Genomic DNA, 19915 nt, shown 5'->3' with positions numbered 1-19915 from the left:
TCTCCTTTAGCTCAACACTGGATCCACAGTTCAACTCCCAGCAGGGACAAATTCTTTCCCACCTCACTGACCGATATTATCCTGCGCTGCTGACTTCCAGTGAATGCCCCTCTTGGCACAATGAAGATTCTGACTTAGTGGCTGGCAAACTACTGTAACTCACAAAAGCCAACCCATTCCGTGCCATTGTTGGTGATGGGCAAGCCATGTGTCACTGTATGAAGCTAGCTGGAGAGACCCTCTAGAGTGGTTGCCTCTCTGATCATCATCAGAGTTTAGGCGGATGTTGTCGGGAACCACCAGAGACAGTTATCCTCTGCCTTGTCATTTCACAGCATTTCCTTGGCAGGGAGGGAGAAGGCCATGTTATGCAAAGACTCTCATACAAGCTAAATAGAGCACTTCATTATTTAAACTTGTGTCAGGTGGCAGCAACTCATGCTCTCATCTGGCACAGTGCTGGTGAACGTGGCATAGTTATATATTCCCGGGACTTCCATTAATGAGACAGTGCCAACTCAATTTAGGCCCCAGATTTAGGGGCAGTAAAAGCAATGTTTGATGTGGCTTGAGCCCAGTAGAAATGCTTCCAATCATGTATATTTTTAAAAGAAGCAGATTTATTTGGTGTGGATTGAAATGTTCCCGTGCAGCGGTCGCAACCTGAATGCAATGTTGTGCTAGTGTGTGTGAGAGCCAGATCGTCACACTGAACCTGACCGGGAACAAACACGCGTGTCCAACTAGTCTATTTGCACTGCCCAGCCCCAGCGAGGTGCACAGAGTAACTCACCCGGGTCCGTGGGGGAAAGCAAGTGAGAGTCTGTAACGTTTGGGTCATAACCCAGCTAAGCACTTTTTTGTTTCAAACATGATGTAAAACCCAAGTGTCCCTGTTCAGAAAGGGGGCGTTAAGTCATGGCCAGCAAACACAGGGGCAGCTGTGAGGATGGCAGTCCAGCGTGGGGGAAGGCCAATGCCTGGCCCATACAAGGCCATGCAGCTGGAGGCTCCAGGAGGCATAAGAGCCCAGATCCTCAAAGGAATTTAGTCTCCTCACTTCCATTGAGTTCACTGGAATACTTTTCAGGCTCTGGGCCAAGGAGCTTTCCCCTCACACCCTGTGTGATTCTTGTGAGGGCCAAGGGTAACTGCACAGTGGGGAGAGCGGGGGCCACAGCCACCCCATTGTCCCTGATGCTGCATAGTGCCTCAAACAGAGCAGATGGCAGTGCAGCTATGGCCTCCCCACCCCTGCATGGCACCCTGGAGTAGGACTGGCACCACCAGTGGAGTAAGATGTTGCACCCCTACTGGATCCTCTGCTCCTTCCCCTTATGTGCTGGGAAGTTCTGAGAGGCATCCTGAAAAATACCTGACAGGGATCCTACAACATACTGCCAGTGCAGCTCTGGGCCATGGGCTGTGCCTTAAAGAGCAGGGTACGCTCCTTCAGCTTGATGGCGCAGGAGATTGGCATCTCCTACCGAGGATTTCATCTCTACGCCACGTTTCAAATCCAGCCCAGTTCTGTAGCAACTGACGGTTGTTACCAGCCCGCTGTGCTTCAAGGGCCTCTCTGAAATCCCTCAATAGCGAGGAGAGTTAACAGACTGGCACAAATAAAATAGGCCAGTGCTGAGGTGTTAGCACTCCAGTCCACTAGACCCTCACACCAACTCCCTGCAGCATAAAGGGAGGGAATGGGCAGGAGCTCATTAGCAGGGTGTGTGAATGAACGTGTAGCATCAATGGGCAAGCCATGAGCATGTGAGCCCCAGCCACTCAGAGTCATTCACAAAGAACCAGCTTAGCTATTATCCCCTGGCTCGAAGGGATCTGCACACTCTGGAGACAATGCAGAGAAAAGCCCCAGATTCCCTAGCTAGAGCAGCTCAGCTTTAAATGATCTTAAACACTTTGTTCTGACAGTGCCTGGTTCTACTCTGAAAAGGGACTGTGTCCAAATAGCACCGTCTTACTGAAATACCAGCTCCCCATATGAGCCTGGAGTCAGCTCCGCCAGTGTCAGCAGAGACAGAAATGCGATGTCACTGCTTTTCATTCCTGTTAGTGGGGCTGGCTGGCTCATAGTTAGAAATAAACTTGGAAACAGAGCCCATTTGATCTGGGATCCCTGGGAGCCGATATCCAGGGACCCAGGCCAGTCAGAATCACTTATCACGGTCAAGCCAGACTATTTGAAACTCCCTTACCATCTAGAATGTGTCCAAAACCTGCCAAGCACCTAGAGCAGGAGTGGCCAATCTGTGGCTCCAGCGCCACATGCGGCTCTTCAGAAGTTAATATGCGGCTCCTTGTATAGGCACTGACTCCGGGGCTGGAGCTACAGGTGCCAACTTTCCAATGTGCCAGGGGGTGCTCACTGCTCAACCCCTGGCTCTGCCACAGGCCCTGCCCCCACTCCACCCCTTCCAGCCCCCTCCCCTCAGCCTGCCATGCCTTCGCTCCTCTCCCACCTGTCCCGATCCTCCTGCATGCCACGAAACAGCTGATCGGGAGGTGCAAGGAGAGAGGGGGAGGCGCTGATCAGAGGGGCTGCTGGTGGATGGGAGGTGCTGGGAGTGGAGCGGGGGAGCTGATGGGGGGCTGCTGATGTATTACTGTGGCTCTTTGGCAGGGCCAGCGCAACCCATTAGGAGACCTAGGCAGTCGCCTAGGGTGCTAACATTTGGGGGGCGGTGACCGTGGCGGCCAGATCTTCGGCCGCCCCGGTCAGCGGCGGTATTTCGGGGGTGGGACCTTTCGCCGCCTAGGGCGGCAAAAAAGCTGGCGGCGCTCCTGCTCTTTGGCAATGTATATTGGTAAATTCTGGCTCTTTCTCAGGCTCAGGTTGGCCACCCCTGACCAGGGGCGGCTCCAGGCACCAGCGCAGCAAGCGCGTGCCTGGGGCGGCAAGCCGCGGGGGGCAGCCTGCCGGTCGCTGTGAGGGCGGCAGTCAGGCTGCCTTCGGCAGCATGCCTGCGGGAGGTCCGCCGGTCCCGCGGCTTCGGCAGTAATTCGGCAGCGGTGATGCTGAAGGCGCGGCACCGGCAGACCTCCCGCAGGCATGCTGCTGAAAGCCGCCTGACTGCCATGCTTGGGGCGGCAAAAACCATAGAGCCGCCCCTGCCTCTGACCCAGAGTGTATAGACTGAGCATTGGTTCCCTCTGTTTTTTAACCTATCGAGACTGTTGCGTACCAACCTATTCTCAGTCCCAGGCATGCAGGTGGGAGGGTCTCTTCCAACAGGCCACTTTCCGGGCAGAGCAGGGGAAAGGTGGGCATGAAGAGACAGCGCTGCCCTCCCCGTCTGCCAGCCAGGGGCTGAATGAGTTGATCGTAGTGGAGTCTCTATGCAACTGAATGAACACACACACCACAGTCAAACATGAGGATAGCCCGGAGGAGGTACTCATAAACACAGCTGTTCTAGCAAGCACACAGACATGGATTGTACCACTTCAAAGGTAGGGGTGGGCAGCCACAGGTAGACCCCCTCCCCTGCAGTTCCGATGGTCTTAGCATCACCTACTTAGTGGCTCTCAGTGCAAAACTCATCTGCAAATGCATCTGAAAGTGGTGCAAGCGAGAGGCACTGAGCTACCTTGGGCAGCCTGGGAGCTGGGAAATCAGTCCAAGCCAGAGTGGACCCACCCTGGGAGCTGGGTTAGCAGGTGCCCTGATATTCCAGGTCTCAGCCTTAAAAAAAAAAAAAAAATTGAAGGACAGCACATTAAAGTGGTCAGGGCACTGCTGGGAGGAAAAAGGGGGCGAAGGGACAAGCTCACGGCCATGGCTGCAAAACCCCTCTGGTAGGTGAATCCATCGCTCTCTCTTTCTTTCTCTCCATTCATTTTCCTGCTGGGTTATTTTATTACATTGTTTTTCTTCAAAGGCGAGGGAACGAAGGCTGCGCTTGAAACCTTCAGGATTCACCTGTCGGAGCTCGCACAGCAGCAGCAGTTCTCTTCCAGCTCCTGGACCAAGGGCAGCTGAGAATAAGATGGGAGAGGGATATTACCCCATCCATCAGCTGGGGGCGGGGGAGGTGAGAAAGAGGTGCAAGTTTTGCAATGACCCAGGATGTTTCTGAGAGACTCTCTCTCTTTCTTATATACACACACATCCGGCAGGTGGAGGCGATTTCCATGCCGCCACTGCTCTCTGTCCAAGTGCTGTGCATAGTAAGTGAGTTTAAGAGCCAGGAGAAATTGGAAATAAGATATACAGTGTAGCGAGAAGGGGCTGGGGAAATTAGCTGCATAGATCAGTGGTGGAGTAAGCAGTGATCTAGAGCGCAAAGGGGGAGCCAGGGAGATTACCATCCTCTCCTCTTAACTGTCTCTTTCTCTTCCCTGGTTGTGAACATGCCATAACTTCCTAGACTAGGCAATGCATTTTTCCTTCCTCTATAGATTTTCCCCCCTCCCAGTGTGGTTTGCATTATCATTTGCTAAATATATGATGACACTCTGGCCATAGCTTCCTGACCTTTGTATGACTTCCTCCCCCATAGGAATTGCAGATACATTTCTGGCTACAAACAGCTTTTTATTGATCCCCGAAGTGAGGGTATAGCAAAAAAACAGGGACAACTGTTTTAAAAAAAATTACTTGATGTGAAAATAATGTTGTTTTCTTGCTACATTTAAGCAACTTATCCTTAAACATTTGTCTTCTGGGGACCAGATTCTGATCTGATTCCAATTTTAAACCGATGTAACTCTATTAACTTCTGTGCCCTTTCTCCTGATTCACACCAGGTTTTAAATAAGCTCAGATTCTGGTCCTGAATATCTTTCATGGACACAAGAAATATTTAATGTTGATTTCTTTTTTTTTTTTAAACCAGGAAAATCATACGTCCTTCTAAACTTGAACAATTATTGTTAAAACAACAGCTCTGTAGTTTTGTTTTTTCATACAATGATCTAATTCGGAAAGAACCTTAGCACATAGCAATTTTCTTTTGAATCATTTTTCTTCTTTCCACCATATATGGAAGAAGCTGGGGAATAGGTGTACAGTAAAGGGCAGGAAAGGAAAGGAGTGAAATAAGAATGAAAGAGAAATAATTTTTAAAGGGATGAGATATTTGTTTGTTTCCTTTGTACACTTGCATGGAACAAAATGCTGCAGAGTAGCGTAGGATCTGGCTGTTCCAGCTGGTGTGTAGAGCATGTGTAGTATTCAAATCTGTGTTCTTCCCTGGGAAAAACTTCTAAAAAAGCTCATCCAAAGGGACGGGGGTGGTGGTGAAAAGCACAGAGGTTGTTAGTGGATAATGGTATTCCAGAGTTTTCATGCAGCTATCCCCTTAAAAACCATACACCAATGGCCTCAAACACTTTAGCTGCCGCTGCTGTTAGGCTGAGGTTGGAGCTATTCCTGTAAGAGATGTGCATGGAGCAATGGCAGAGGAGCTAGGGGATTTCCCACTGGAAAATGGGAGAGTTCTGAGGGTCATTTTGTGCATTTGTAATATAATCCCAGGCAAAAATCTTCATTATGCCTGTCCTTTAGGGGGAAAGAATCTGTCCCTGCATCCAAAATGCCCTTTAGAGAACACTGTTCTCTCCTCAAACTCACGTGTGTGAGACGAGTGCCTTGAGAATCCAAGAGAAGAGCATGCTTTACAACAACGTTCCAAATTACAGGCCTGCAGAGTCATCCAAACAACCCTAACTCTACTCCCCCGGAAGCACCATACTAATAACAAGAACACCCAGAAAGAGACAGGAGTATCCATCCATCACATAGGTCCATCTCATTTGTGACCACAAAAGTACCGATATCTTAATGAGCCCATGTGATCGATGGGTGAGGTTGGATCATACCAACCCCCAACCATGGCCAGAGGTGTCTGGCCATGGACACTTTACAAAGTGATAGTGATGCCTAGATAAGCATGCCTCAAACTGATGGGTGTATGTAATACAGGCGTTCTGGAATGTACGGGTATGTCTTACCCAGGTGTTGCCCCTCAACCCCACCTCCTGACACAAAAAAACTCACCTGAGTGTAGTGGTGCTTTCAACCCTGACTAACTGGCACAGCTGGGGTATGGGTTAGAGAGCCTGGGTTCCTTTTCCACTTGGGCTGGTAATCCGCCAGCATTGCAATGAGGAAGCAGGCTAAATTACGTGAGTGCTGATCGTCCTCCAAAATTTCCCCCATGTACCCAGAAGGACAGACAAGTTCTCCCACAATTCACTGGGAAAGACTCATGCAGCAGTTCAGATTTCTGCAGCACACAGAACCCTGTGGGTGTATCCCATAAGACCTAGCAGTGCACAGAGGGGAGTGGGGACCAGTGAGTGGAGCTGTGTCAGGAATTTTTTTATAAAAAGAAATTGTGTTAAAAAATGCAAATTAATCAAAACTGAAACATCCCGCAGGATCATGTTATTTTCAGTGATTTATTTGATATGGGAAGGCAGATTGGGGAATGTCAAAATAGCCCATTTCAACATTTTTGGAAGGAAACATTCTGACTTTGGGTTCAAAATGACTTACCTTTTGAACTTTTAGTTAATTTTTAGTTATAACTGAAACAAAACAAAATGTTTCAAAGTTATCAAAATGAAACATTTTAAAAGACCCAAACCAACATTTTTTTCAGGGTTTCTGTTCAGGCACATTTTCAAGATTTTGACTTCCCGTCCCAATTCAGGAGGGGAATATTTTTCAAATTCTTGTGGGTCAGGAAAACCATTTCCCACCCAGCTCTATCAGCGAGAGCATAATATACTGAACACAGTAATTCAGGTTCAACTTTGCAGTGTGGCTGCTCACACCTGGGCTAGGCTAACTTAGGTGCTCAGTCTACCTGGGAGCCAGACACCTAGGCTAACTCTGCAGTGAAGATACCTGTCACAGCGGGGTCGTGTGCAGCCAGACCTAGTGGTCAGAGCTGGAGTCCACAGTCATGAGACAGGAGTCGAGAGCCTGCTGATTCAGGCTACCAACAGGTCAGAAGTAGAAGACAAACTTGAGATCAGAACCACAAGTCGGTAACCAGAGTCAGGCCGGGATGGGATGCCAGGAAGTCAAGCTCAGGGACCAGGAGCAGGGTGGACCCTAGTTGTTCAGACAGATTCCTGTTCCTGCTGCTGGCTTAAGTAGGGCCAGCAGGCCAATCAGCTGCTCTGGGACTCTGCCAATAGGATCTCAGGGGTGGAGCCTCAGACTCGGGCTGGGGCTGATGGGTCCTAAGTAAGCAGTTATCAGCAGGCTGCCAAGTGGAGGGGTGGAGCAGGGCTGATCCTGCAGACCAAGGTTTGAGGCCCAGGGCTCACGACGACACCCTATGTGATAGTGCCAAAATAACTGCTATCTCCCCCCCAAAACCAGTCCAAAGCATTTCTCCTACCAAAGGACAGTGGCGTAAATCCAGTCTGATGGTTGTACATTGAGAGAGACAATGAGACACAAAGACATTGGAAAAATGTTCTGAAAGGTGAAATCTGTAGCCTCAGCATCTCCAAAATGCCTTTTCTGAGTTTTGTCCCAACCTTTCCAGACATAGTCTCCCTCAGGATGAATTGTGGTATGTAAAATTTCAGGTGGTTTGGATTGTTTTAGAGGCAGTTTGTTCATATTAAATTGGACTTATAGCTGGGAAGGAAGGAAGAGAAAGGAAGAAGAGAAAACCAGATATGAGTCACGTCACTTAATGCACTACTGGAAGGGCTCAGACACTTTGGCGATGAGGGGAGGTTAAGGAATAGAATAGAATCTCTCCATAAAAATACAGCTTTGCTGTAGCCACCTTCCATTTGAGCATCTCCATCTATCAAAGGTGAGGATCTAAATCTTTTATAACTGATTTGGGATCCTCTGGCACATTCCAAAACCCCTGGTCTAGCACCACCTGTCATCGAGGCAGGCAAAGCCAAGGAGAGAGATCTTTGCCTCCTTTGAGGGGTACGTGAAGCCTTCCCAGACTGCTTGGGTTGCTGCTGGAAGCCATGTCTGGAAGCTAGTTGCTGAAATTGCTCCTTGCGGCCTTCCTTTGAGGAGATGATTGAACCTCCTTTAACGCTGTAGTTCTTGGGGGGCTTTAACTTCTCTAAGACCTCGTCTGTCTTAGCACCAAAGACGGCAGTTCCTTCCAGAGGCAAATCCAGTATTTTTTCTTGAACCTCTGTGAAAAGATCTGAACTCCTGAGCCACAGATTTCACCACAGATTAAAGGACGCTTCAGATTCAAAGGGCATGCAGGTGAGTCTTAGCCTGTATCCCCCCATGTGGGGCCAGATAACCATTCCTGTGGGAGTGTATGCCTCCTCTTTGTACCCTCTCCCCAAAGTTGGCTGCACTTCTCAGGGAGGAAGGCTCTGTGCCACCTCCCTCATCCCCTGTTGAATCCCCCTGGCATTACAGTTACTGCTCCTGGAGCTCCTGCCCCAGGCGCAGCTGAGAGCAGCTTTTCCTCCTTGACTGCCACTCATTCCACTCCTGGGCAGGTGTTTAGAAGCGGTGAGTGTGTGGCTGAGGGTGCTGAGCTCCCTGTCTTGCTCCTGGCTTTGCTGAGTGTTGAGGTTGTTCAAGGGACACCCAGCACCTCACAGAATCAGACCTTTCACTTTACGGTAGAATAAAACAGGAAAGAACAGGGCCCTGACTATCAGTATCCTGCACCTCAGAGCACTAATGGGCACAGAGCGGTTTATTCTCCCCAGCTAACCTACATTTCCACAAAACTTTCCTAAGGGGGGGGCTAGAGAAGGGGGAGAAGGTGGTTGCCATGGTTACTCTGCTATCATTAACTCCACCAGGAACCTGCCAGGGGTTCTGGCTTTCATCTGCAGGAGTCTCCGCTGCTCCATTACAGTTCGCATGCTGTAATTAAGCGGCAAGGGGGTCACACCTGCTGACACAGTGGCTGCGTGAGTGGCAGGAACCTCCGGCTGCTCACTGAGTAGTGAGGCTGCTCAAGAGCCATGGGCCTGTCACATGCAGAGAGCGCTATCCATGGCCAAAGTGTCAGGCTGCCAGTCCCCCTCTCCTGCAGGACAAAGTAATCCGGGGGGGAGGTCACACAGGCAGACCGTGCCTGGAATAAACGGATGGCTCTTTGATGCCCTGCACATGCAGCTAGGAATCCTGGTCTAGGGAAAAACGGGAGAGTCCTTCCAACTTTTGCACAAGCATTACCCGGGCAAGGCAAAGTCTCTGAGCGGGCAGCTGTGCTGATGCGGGCACTGAGCATGTGGCTTGAGGATGCTGGCTCAGACTCTCCTATGTTTACATGTATTCACTACATGAGTCTATTTCAGGGAGCGCTGGTAGCTCTGGGGATTGGCAGATAACTGGCTTATTGAATCTTTCACCTCTAGGGTGCTAGTTCAAATACAAGCCAACAGTGACTGCCCGTCACCACCAGCTGATGTCTGTTTGTTGGCGTGGGCAAAATGAATTCAGTGACCTCAGGACAGATCCCAGTGGATAAGTGTCCCCATCATAAGGCCCACCAGGCCAGGTGGCCCTAACTGCCCTGTGTTGGGCTGGTTCATGCCACCTTTGTGCGTTGCGAATCCCAGGGGCCAGAAAGGAGGAACTTTCACATTTATAAACTCTGACAACTGCCATCCACAGCAGCTGGAGCTCAGAACCCCCCCTCCCCCCCCACTCACACACACACACACCCCTCCACCACCCCCCAGTCCCTGCAGCTCGTCTTCTTCTGCCTCGCTGTTCTATGCAGAACACCGCGCCTGCACCACTGCCTTCTATCTTTGCTGCTCTGCTGCACTGTTAGCTTCTTCCCAAGGCATTTTGATAGCTTTCAGTTCTGCTTCTATTGGGTGTTTCCATGTTATCCTTGGTCTAGTCACCTCTTGATCGGGGGGTTCTAGTCCAACGCCTGTCTAGGTATGTTGTTCTGCTCTTTCCTCCATGTATGTCCTAACCGTCTCCATTTTTGGTCCGGAATTTCCTGCTTATCGGTTTCTGTTTCGTCCTCCTCCAGAGTGATTTTTTCTGGCCATCTGATGCTGAGATTTGACTACAGAATCTTGTTTTGGAAAAGCTGGAGTTTAGATAGTAAGAGCTTACTAGGTTCTTTGAATACACCTGCGTTATACTGGCCCACACCACCCGTGCAAGGGGAATTCCCAGCCCAGAACTGGGGGGTCAGAATCTCCTTGCTCCCCAGCTGTTTTATTCTAATTAAGGCAGCCGCTCACTCTGTTCTCCCTGAGCCAATCGTCTCTGCTGAGTAAATCCTGCCTCGTGGGAGCCAGGCAGGTTCCTCCTCAGTTCAGCTAATTGAGGACAGGTTTAATACACTGCAGTTCTGAGGGCAATCGCCTCTCTCTCTCTCTCTCTGAGAGCAAACTTCAGGACAGTTTCTCCCTCCTGCCCCCTAACCACCCTCCCTATGGAGATAATCTTAGGCCTGGTCTACACTGGGGGGGATCGATCTAAGATACGCAACTTCAGCTACAAGAATAGCGTAGCTGAAGTCGATGTATCTTAGATAGACTTAGAATCATTTACTTTGCGTCCTCACAGCGCAGGATCGACGGCCGCCGCTCCCCCGTCAACTTTGCTTCCGCCTCTCGCCGAGCTGGAGTTCAGCAGTTGACGGGAGAGCGATCGGGGATCAATTTATCACATCTACACTACACGTGATAAATCGATCCCCGATAGATCGATCGCTACCCACCGATCCGGTGGGTAGTGTAGACGTACCCTTAGAGAAGGCTCACAGGAAAAGGCAGGAGGGGAGCAGCCCCGGGTGCATTGGCACACTAAGGTCCCAAGGGCCGACGCTAGGGGGATGGGGGAGAGCTGATGGATGAGGTATTAAAATAAAAGGCTACTGCTAGTAGAATATGAACTTGCCACCCCTGCAGAACAAGGCAGAGGCTTCAACCACCAGGCTGCGCAATCTGTGCTTACAAGGTTTAAATTAGATACAGGTGAGCTCAGATTTTCTTCTCTAAGGACCTGCTCCCGAAAGGCCTTCTCCACTACCACCGACTGGGATGAGAGCTGAGGACCCTCAGAGCCTGCCAAGGGGGCTCTTGACACCTTGCACAGGGGGTGGGGGTTTGTAAAGAACACAGATGAATGGGGTTTGCAAAGTACATTGTGAATCATCCCAGCAGGACCCACCCCACTAACCCCTTTGCTTTACAGGGCTGGTGTGCCCCTGTGTCTGGTGATCTAGTCAGAGCCTTGGTGGTACAGGGCTATGCTCAGCAAGCACCTGAACGCTGGTGGGGTGGCAGGTGCCTGCACTCAGGGTGGTGGGTGGTTTGGTTCCTGCCCTGGTAGATCAGCAGGGCATTAGTAGCTTGGGGGCAGGCGGGGCAGAGACAGCCTAGCGCAGGGGTAGGCAACCTATTGCACATGTGCCAAAGGCAGCACATGAGCTGATTTTCAGTGGCACTCACACTGCCCGGGTCCTGGCCACCGGTCCAGGGGCCTCTGCATTTTAATTTAATTTTAAATGAAGCTTCTTAAACATTTTAAAAACCTTATTTACTTTACATACAACTATAGTTTAGTTATATATTAAAGACTTATAGAAAGAGACGTTCTAAAAACGTTAAAATGTATTACTGCACCCAAAACCTTAAATGAGAGTGAATAAATGAAGACTCGGCACATCACTTCTGAAAGGTTGCCGACCCCTGGCCTAGCGCTTAGCAGCCTGCGTGAATTGCACTGCAAGCTGATCAATGACCCCAGCGCCAGAAGAAGAGCATCCCTCGCTCATCCATGCACATCTACATTGAATTGCTCTGCAAATTAGCTTACTTAGGAGGGCAGCCTGTGGCGCAGAGGCAATTTGCAAACATAACGGTTCTCCTGGGGAGCCCTTTTTCCACTCCAGGCCTGGGAGAATGGCAATGCTTGAGACCAGACAGATGCTTTGCCACTAGCCCCCAGTGCTGGCTCTAGGACTCGCCCCCACTCCCGCGAAGAGAAACGACACCCAGAAACGTGAGAGCCAACCCAGAGCAGGTTGTATTGTGCTTTTGATAACATCGTCCCTGTCTGCAGGGCTTTACAAGCACTCAGAGACTTGGCCTTTGCCCTGGGATGCTGACGCTAACTCAGAGTGAAAGATTAGGGTCAGGCGTGGGCGCAGCTGGCATCAGAGAGGAGATGGGGGTGGTGAGGCAAAGGGAGGGAGTGTGCCTCAAGGGGAAGAGATAGGGCAGTTAGGGCACCAGATGGGGAGGCCTCCACAAGCATGGGGAGCAAGGTAATAAAGGTGGAAGGGCCCATGGGAATTCATCACCTAAGTGCCTGTGAGGATCTGGGCCAAGGTCCATTTGTGGGAGGAGGAGCTAAAGGGAACACTGCAGAAGGGGGCTGGGGAGGGAGCAGAGGGGACAGATGGTGGAGAGCAGAGATGTAAGGGTCATGCATTCGTACAGCTCCTCAAAGGGGAGGAAGAGCAGCAGAAGCAGCTGACTGCGAGGGCTGGGAAGGTGTCCCCATCCGCCCATGAGCTAATGTGCTGTCATTAGCTAAGTGCCTAGTGGTGGGGAGAGAAGGACACCTGGCTGGAGGGAGGGATGGTTTGCTGAAGTATAGATTGCCTGGCCTTCTCTTCCCCAGCTGGGCCCAGCCCGGGGTGAGCTGTCGCATTCCTGACCATGTTCCTGGACTGACTGACTGTCTCTTCCACCTTTCTTACAGCAGAGTGGAGCAAACTGCAGTGAGGCCCAGCTCGGGCAGGCTCCTGGCATGGAGCTCACCGGCCTTCAGGCTACACGGGTGCCCCCTGCACCGCACTGTCTTGCTGCTGCTGCTCCTGTGCCCCAAGCTGCCCAGAGGTCATAACCTGAAGCCATCCTTGCCCCCCATTGTGACAGACCGGCCCTTTCTGGTGGCCTGGAATGCTCCAACGGCTCGGTGCTGGACTTCCTATGAGGTGCCCCTCAGTGTGGCCTCCTTCAGCCTCCTGGCGAACGCGCAGGAAGACTTCACAGGCGGGAACATCACCATCTTCTACTACGATCAGCTGGGTCTGTACCCCTACTACCTGAACAAAACCACGCCGCCCGTAGCCATCAACGGCGGCTGCCCACAGAATGCCAGCCTGCTGGACCACCTGGACAAGATGACCAGCGACATCGCCACCGCCATGCCCTCAGCTTCCTTCGCTGGCCTGTCCGTGATCGATTGGGAGAACTGGAGGCCCCAGTGGATCCGGAACTGGGACAAGAAGAACGTCTACCGGACCATGTCCGCCCGGCTGGTGAGGCAAAGGAACCCACACTGGCCCGATGAGCAGGTGGAGCTGGAGGCCAAGTGGGAGTTCGAGACGGCTGCGGCCAGGTTCATGGTGGAGACCCTCAAGCTGGCACAGTTGCTGCGCCCTGGGGGCTGGTGGGGCTACTACCTCTTCCCTGAATGCTACAACTATCATTACTGGGATGACTTTGAGAACTTCACTGGGGGCTGCCCCCAGGTGGAGGTGCAGCGCAACAACAAGCTGCTGTGGCTGTGGGAGCAGAGCAAGGCGCTCTACCCCTCCATCTACATGGAGGAGGTGCTGAGAGCCTCCCCGCAGGGCAAGAAGTTTGTGCAGGCCAAGCTAAGCGAAGCTCTGCGCGTGGCTCAGCTGCCCTCCGTCAACCACTCCCTGCCTGTCTTCGCGTATGCCCGGCCCTTCTACAGCTACACCCTGAAGGAGCTAACCCAGGTGAGATACCGTCCCTCCTCCTCCTCCCCACTCTCTGGGCGTAGCAACCCCTGCAACTAGTTAACAGTAGGGACCGAATCCAGGACCTTCAGCCCTGACAGTGCTGGGAGCTGGGAAGGAGTAGGTGACTCTGTTTTGTGCATCAGGAAGGCCTGAGAGGGTGGGAGGGGGACCGTCAGGAAATTAATTCCGTGTGAAGAGTTTAGCTTCATGTGATGAGGTTTCCCCCCTAGCCATTCCCCTGTCCCCATCACGGCTGATCCCACATTAAATGCCAGCCACTGTCCACCATGGGGTCAGGAATCCTTTTTAAATTCTGCTATCCCCACTAATGACTAACTCCCAGTCCTGGCTTGGGCATGAATCCCTACTCGACCCCAACTAGCAAACACCACTTGCTAGCAGGATTCCAGCCATCCCAGGAGCCTGGCCTAAGCCTTTGCATAACTGAGCTAACAAAGGCAAATCCTTCCCTCCCGAGGAGCAGGATTCCTCAATGCTCCTTTTATCTCATGCTTCGCAGCAGCTCAACTGCCCAGCGCGAGGGATCAGTGTGAAGCCGGCAGGATTGGGGGGTAACCACTGCTCTGCCCATTAGCACTGTTTATAGTGGCGCTTTACAGCGCTGCAATTTGCTGCGCTGGGGGGGGGGGGGGGGGTTCACACCCCTGAGCGAGAAAGTTGCAGCGCTGTTAATTGCCAGTATAGACAAGCTCTTCGTTTCTTTGCTTGCACTGGAGAAATTCACCAGAAATTCCCATGGTTCAGCTGGTGGCTGGGGCTGTTTCTACCACCCTTTTGCTTAGCTTTGCTTTTCTGCATGTTTTTTAACTCAAATAGTGTTAAAAGCGGTTCCAGTCTTGTTTACACTGCAGCTCTGCCACAAGTCCAGCATCGGTGAAAATGTTTGATTAAATACAGTAGCCTCTGTGTAGACCCAGCCTGTCCATTTAGGGTTCTCCATTCGCTCCCCCGCAGTCCCTGTTCATTTGCTGTCTCACACACACTGCAGACTGTCAGTCCTTCAGAGCTGAGGCGGGGGGGAGGGAGTATAAAGAAGGATGGTCAAAGCGGGGCAGTTAACATAAGATCCCTTGCTCTGCCAGCCATCACCCCAATCTTCCACCAAACCTCTCTTGCTGTTTAATGTCTTTAAACACTGTTAGATTAATGTTAACTTTCATGCATCTCTGCACTGCTGGTGTCTGGCTGGGACCAAGAGTGGAAAAGCCAAAACCAGGCTTTCCAGGGCTCACGAGATTTCCAGCTGCATCTTGCAAGCCCCATGTGTTGGACAAACAGCTATCTACATGGAAGCTCTGAATGGTTCAAGGTATCGCTAATTACAACCAGCCAAAAGAACATGATCAGGGGGATTAGCAGGGTGCTATAGAGCCATTATCTTCAGGTTACTGGTTCAAATCTGGCGCAGATAGGGACCGACTCAAAGCTGTTCCTAGTTTCCCCCCCGCACCCCAGGCCTTAGTCAGCATGTCTGGTGGCAGTGCCACAGGAACTCCACAGAGTGAATGGGCTATGGAAGCTAATCTCCCCCTTTCCTACTCATGGCCCCTTCAAATCATGGCTCAGGCACAGCTGCAGGATGCTATAGGGAGCCTTGTGCACCTCTGCTGCCCCCTCTGTCCCCGTCCTGTGGAAAACCGGCTCCTGTTTCCAGCACGGTTGCTCACTCATCCTCCATAAATTCACATAAATACTCATCCTGCCCCCCCATAGACCGTTCTACACACAGAGTCAATGCTAAGCGCCTATTATCCCACTCTCCATTTCCCAGCACTTTGCCCAGACCCTTGCTTGGCCCTATCGTGTTTTCATGGTGCCGTGGGGGCTCTATATAGAATACGGCCGGCTGTGCCACCGGAGCCGTTCTACACTGTACAGCAGCTCAGTCTCACAGCAGCACCATTAGTAACTCCCATTCTTCATGGGCACCTGGCACTGGGTCGTAAAAACTCACTCCGGGCTGCAACCCGGTGTATTAAGTTCGAAAGAGCCTTTCTGCCTTTCCCTCCCCTGAGGACCCAAAGTGGTTTGGACTCACACTCAGAACCATGAAAGGGAAGAGGCCTAGCTGATATCCTGCCGTAGAGGGGGCTATCGCAACCCCAGGGCGGGCCTGCTCTGAGCACCTGCCGGGCAGTAACCCCACTACACAGGCTGTTGCTGCAGCATAACAGGGAAAGGAACTGAGTCAGCTGGATGCTCATGGGCCTGGCTTTACCGGACTCTCTCGGCTGTCCAGCCAGCTTTTCTGTGCTTGGCATTCTCACCGTGCTGCTGGTTTCTCTTGTTGCAGACAGACCTAGTGCACACGATCGGGCAGGCAGCAGCCATGGGGGCTCACGGCATCGTTCTCTGGGGAGGTGTGGAATATTCTCGCAACCGGGTAATAAAGGCTACTTGTGGAGTTACCAGTGGTTGTTTGCGTGAGTGGGTGGGTGGGGGTGGGGGGGGGGAGAACAGGGGGCATGTATGCACACCTGCAGCTGGGATTGGGGCCCTTTACTTGCCCCCCAAATGAACACCACCTGAGCTCCTCCCTGCCTTGGCAGCAAGGGGTTGGATGCACCTCCCCCTGAGCACTGCTGTTACGTACAGCTGAGCTGGCCCTAGGGGTGCTTGAGGGGGACATAGGACAGATCCAGCTCCCAGCAGTGGCAGCAAACTGGCCAAGGACTGAGCAGACTGTTGAAAGTGAGCTCCCTGCACCAATGATCCTACACTTAAGGGCTGAGGTGGGGCCCAGCAGCTGCCAGCTAAATGCCAGTTGTTGCTAGAGGGTGGGTGACATTTTTTCACTAGAGGCTGGACTGAGACCTGCCAGCTCATCACAGGGGCAAGCAAACAGCTCTCGGAGGTTAACTGCAGCATGGTACGCTGGCCTGGAATTGGAGCAGGCAGCATGCCGTGAAGGGAGCCATGGCCCATTAATTAAAAAGGAAAGCTGATATTCTGCTTAAGGCACTGAACTAGGCCTCAGGAGATCTGGCTTCAATTTCCAGGGCAGTTACAGAGATCTCATATAAACTTGGGCAAGTCACTTGATCTTGCCTCAATTTCCCCTCTGCAACATGAGGATAGTAGCACTGCCTTTGGCTATCTTGTCTATTATTAAATTCTTTAGAGCAGGGCCTGGCAAGTTAACTTGGAATGATCTATTTGCCATAAACCCATGCTGATCCCCTCTTTAATTCTTTATTAAGGGTACATCTTCACTACCCGCCGTATCGGCGGGTAGCAATTGATTTATCCGGGATCGATATATCGCGTCTCGTTAAGACGCGATATAATCGATCCCCGAACGCGCTCACCGTCGACTCCGGAACTCCACCAGAGCGAGCGGCGGTAGCGGAGTCGATGGGGGAGCCGCGGCCGTCGATCCCGCGCCATGTGGACCCCAGGTAATTTGTTCTAAGATACTTTGACTTCAGCTACGCTATTCGCGTAGCTGAAGTTGCATACCTTAGATCGATCCCCCCACTAGTGTAGACCAGCTCTAAGAGAGTACACAATGACCATTCCCCCATTTTGCCCAGGATCAAAGTGTAGGCTGACAGGACTACACTAACTCAGATCATCCAATTAACCCTTCTTAAATACAGGCACAACAGTAGCTTTCTTCCAGTCCCGTGGAGCTTGGCCCCTGTTCCAAGATTTATTAAAAATCAACAATGGATGCAAATGATCAAGAGCTCCTGATCCCAGCTGAGGTCTTTTAGGTACTACTAGCAGAACAACAACAACAACAACCCAGGGGAAAGAGAGATTAAAAGTAATTTACATTTTTCAAATGGGATTACTCAATCCCACAATTGAGAGGATACACTGCTTTAAAAAAAAAGAGAGATCTAATATAACAAATAGAAAAAAAGAAGGATGTTCATAGCAATTAATGTAAATTAGAAGCCAGACATTTTAGAAAATTGATAAGGGAAGCAAAAAAACATGAGAGGAAATCTATCGCCAGTAGAGTTAAGGACAGTAAGGAGATTTTTAAAAATATCAGGAACAAAAGAAATCTTAACAATGGTATTCATTACTATTACTAGGTGGAAATGATAGAATTGTCAATAATAATGCAGAAAAGGCACAACTATTCAAAAATATGTCTGTTCTGTATTTGAGAAAAAGCCAGATGATGTATTGATATCAGATGATTATGGAATACTTTCCATTCCAAACGAAGAAGGCTATTAAACAGCAGCTCCTAAAGCTAGACATCTTTAAAATCAGCAGGCCCAGCCCATTTGCACCCAATATTTTTAAAAGCACTGGCCCAGGATCTTTCTGGACCCTTAATGTTGATTTTTAATAACTCTTAGAATACCGGAGAAGTTCCAGAAGACTGGACGGAAGCTAACATTGTTTCTGTATTTCAGGGTAAAACAAGATGACCCAAGTAATTATAGGCCTGTCACCCTGAATTTGATTCCAACCAAAATACTGGAACGGCTGATAAGGGACTCAAAGAATTTAAAGGAGGGTAATATAACCACTGCCAATCAACATGGTTTATGGAAAATGGCTCTTGTCATACTAACTGGATATTAACTTGATACTGTATTACAAGTTTGGCTGATAAATAGAGTTGATGTTCTATACTTAGACTTCTGTAAGGCATTTGACGTGGTACCACATAGTATTTTGATTAAGAAATTAGAATGATACAAAATCAGCATGGCACATGTTACATGGATTAAAAGCTGCGTGGCTGTTGATTCCCAAGTTCCAAAATGTAATTATCATCAAGCAGGTATGTCTGTAGTGAGGTCCTGCAGAGAGTGGTTCTTGGCCCTACACCATTTAATATTTTTATCAATGACCTGGAAGAAAACAAAATAATCACTGATGAAGGGTTAGGAACAGGAGGTTATATTACCTTTCTATTTGGCAATGAAGTAATTTCAGTGGGACAGCTACTGGAATCCTGTGCCCTGTGCTAGTCTCCTGAATTCAAGCCAGATGTTGATGAATTGGAAAAGGTTTAGAGAAGAGCTGCAAGAATGATTGCAGGAGTGGAAAATATGCCTTTTAGTGACTAAGCTCCTGGAGTCTGTATTTACCTCATCACAGAGAAGGTTAAGGAATGACTTGATCACAGTTTATAAGTACCTACATGGGCAACAGAAATTTGATAATAGAGGGTTCTTCAACATAGCAGACAAAGTGATAGGATCCAATGGCTAAAAATTGATGCCAGACAAATTCAGACTAGAAATAAGGCTCTATTTTTTAATAGGAGGGTAATTAAACATATCAAAGGTTGTGGTGGATTCTCCAGCACTGGAAGTTTTAAAGTCAAGCCGGGATGCTTTTTCTAAAAGATCTGGTCTAGTTCACTCATAGCTTTTGGACTTGAAGCAAGAATTAATTCAGGGAAGTCCTATGGCCTGTGTTACATGGGTGGTCAGACCAGCTGATCACAATGGTCCCTTTTGGCCTTGGAATCTAGCATAGCACAGCCTGGCTGTGGTGCGTAACTGCTTTAATTTTCCTTCTCCAGCCCAACTGTGTAAAGATCCAGAAATACCTGACTGGCACCTTAGGCCCTTACATCATCAACGTGACCACGGCAACCAAACTCTGCAGCCAGTTTGTCTGCAACAACCATGGCCGCTGCCTTCGCAGAAAGATGGATTTGGACAGCTACCTGCACCTGGACGCGAGCTCCTTCCAGATCCGAGTGGACAAAGCCGCCCATGGACCACGCGTGTCCGTGAAAGGAGCCCTCACCACCCAGCAGAGGGACAGGATGAGACAAGAGTTCACATGTCACTGCTACCAGGGCTGGAGGGGGGAACACTGCCATTCCCGGGGTCACAGCAACCAGCTCTGGGCATGGGACTTGTGCATCCCCATGGTGGCGATGTCTGCAATATGGACGTGGGGCATGTGACCCACTTTTGCAACAAATTATTTTCAATGTGAATTTGTGAAGCCTGTGATGTGATGTGAACCCCAGAAAAAGGAATGACAAGGAAGGAGGAAAACCAGCAGCAGGTTCTGTGTGTTGACAAGAGATCTGGAAAGTTTCCAGACATTTGTGAATCCCACCAGCTCCCATGACCCCCGGTACATGACCCCTCCCTCCCCAACCGGGGTCACGCAGTGTGGATTTTCCCCAGCTTTCTTTGCAATATTTTTAGGGTGCTATTACATTCCTCACTTAGTTCAGTGACTTTCTACAGCACAGAAGCAACTTAAAAAATATGTATGGT

At 50.3% G+C, this 19915-nt stretch overlaps 2 protein-coding genes across 2 annotated transcripts in view; one reads left to right on the top strand and one right to left on the bottom strand.

Annotated features, from left to right (window-relative positions):
- Nucleotides 1-3796: 3796 nt before the first annotated feature.
- On the top strand, nucleotides 3797-19593 carry LOC135880946 (hyaluronidase-4-like). The gene is made up of 4 exons (XM_065407376.1): nucleotides 3797-3816; nucleotides 12668-13676; nucleotides 15994-16083; nucleotides 19201-19593. Exons 1-4 carry the CDS (start codon nucleotides 3797-3799, stop codon nucleotides 19591-19593), a joined length of 1512 nt encoding a protein of 503 aa, XP_065263448.1.
- TWF2 (twinfilin actin binding protein 2) overlaps nucleotides 18329-19915 on the bottom strand; it is an 89252-nt gene continuing 87665 nt past the window's right edge. Inside the window, exon 9 of the mRNA XM_065407378.1 lies at nucleotides 18329-18520. Within this exon, the coding sequence (XP_065263450.1) occupies nucleotides 18443-18520 (78 nt within the window). The 3' untranslated portion in view covers nucleotides 18329-18442. The remainder of the gene's footprint in view (nucleotides 18521-19915) is intronic.

The sequence above is a fragment of the Emys orbicularis genome, chromosome 7, assembly GCF_028017835.1.
Source record: "Emys orbicularis isolate rEmyOrb1 chromosome 7, rEmyOrb1.hap1, whole genome shotgun sequence".
NCBI classification, from domain to species: domain Eukaryota; kingdom Metazoa; phylum Chordata; order Testudines; family Emydidae; genus Emys; species Emys orbicularis.
Note: the sequence above shows the minus strand (reverse complement) of the source record. Positions and strands in the feature narration are given on the sequence as shown.

Excerpts from the sequence above, each read along its gene's own strand:
- LOC135880946 (XM_065407376.1), top strand. The coding sequence starts at position 3,797 with ATGGCTGCAAAACCCCTCTG. Across the intron at positions 3,817-12,667 it reads ATGGCTGCAAAACCCCTCTG|CAGAGTGGAGCAAACTGCAG; the intron begins GTAGGTGAATCC and ends CCTTTCTTACAG. Across the intron at positions 13,677-15,993 it reads CCCTGAAGGAGCTAACCCAG|ACAGACCTAGTGCACACGAT; the intron begins GTGAGATACCGT and ends CTCTTGTTGCAG.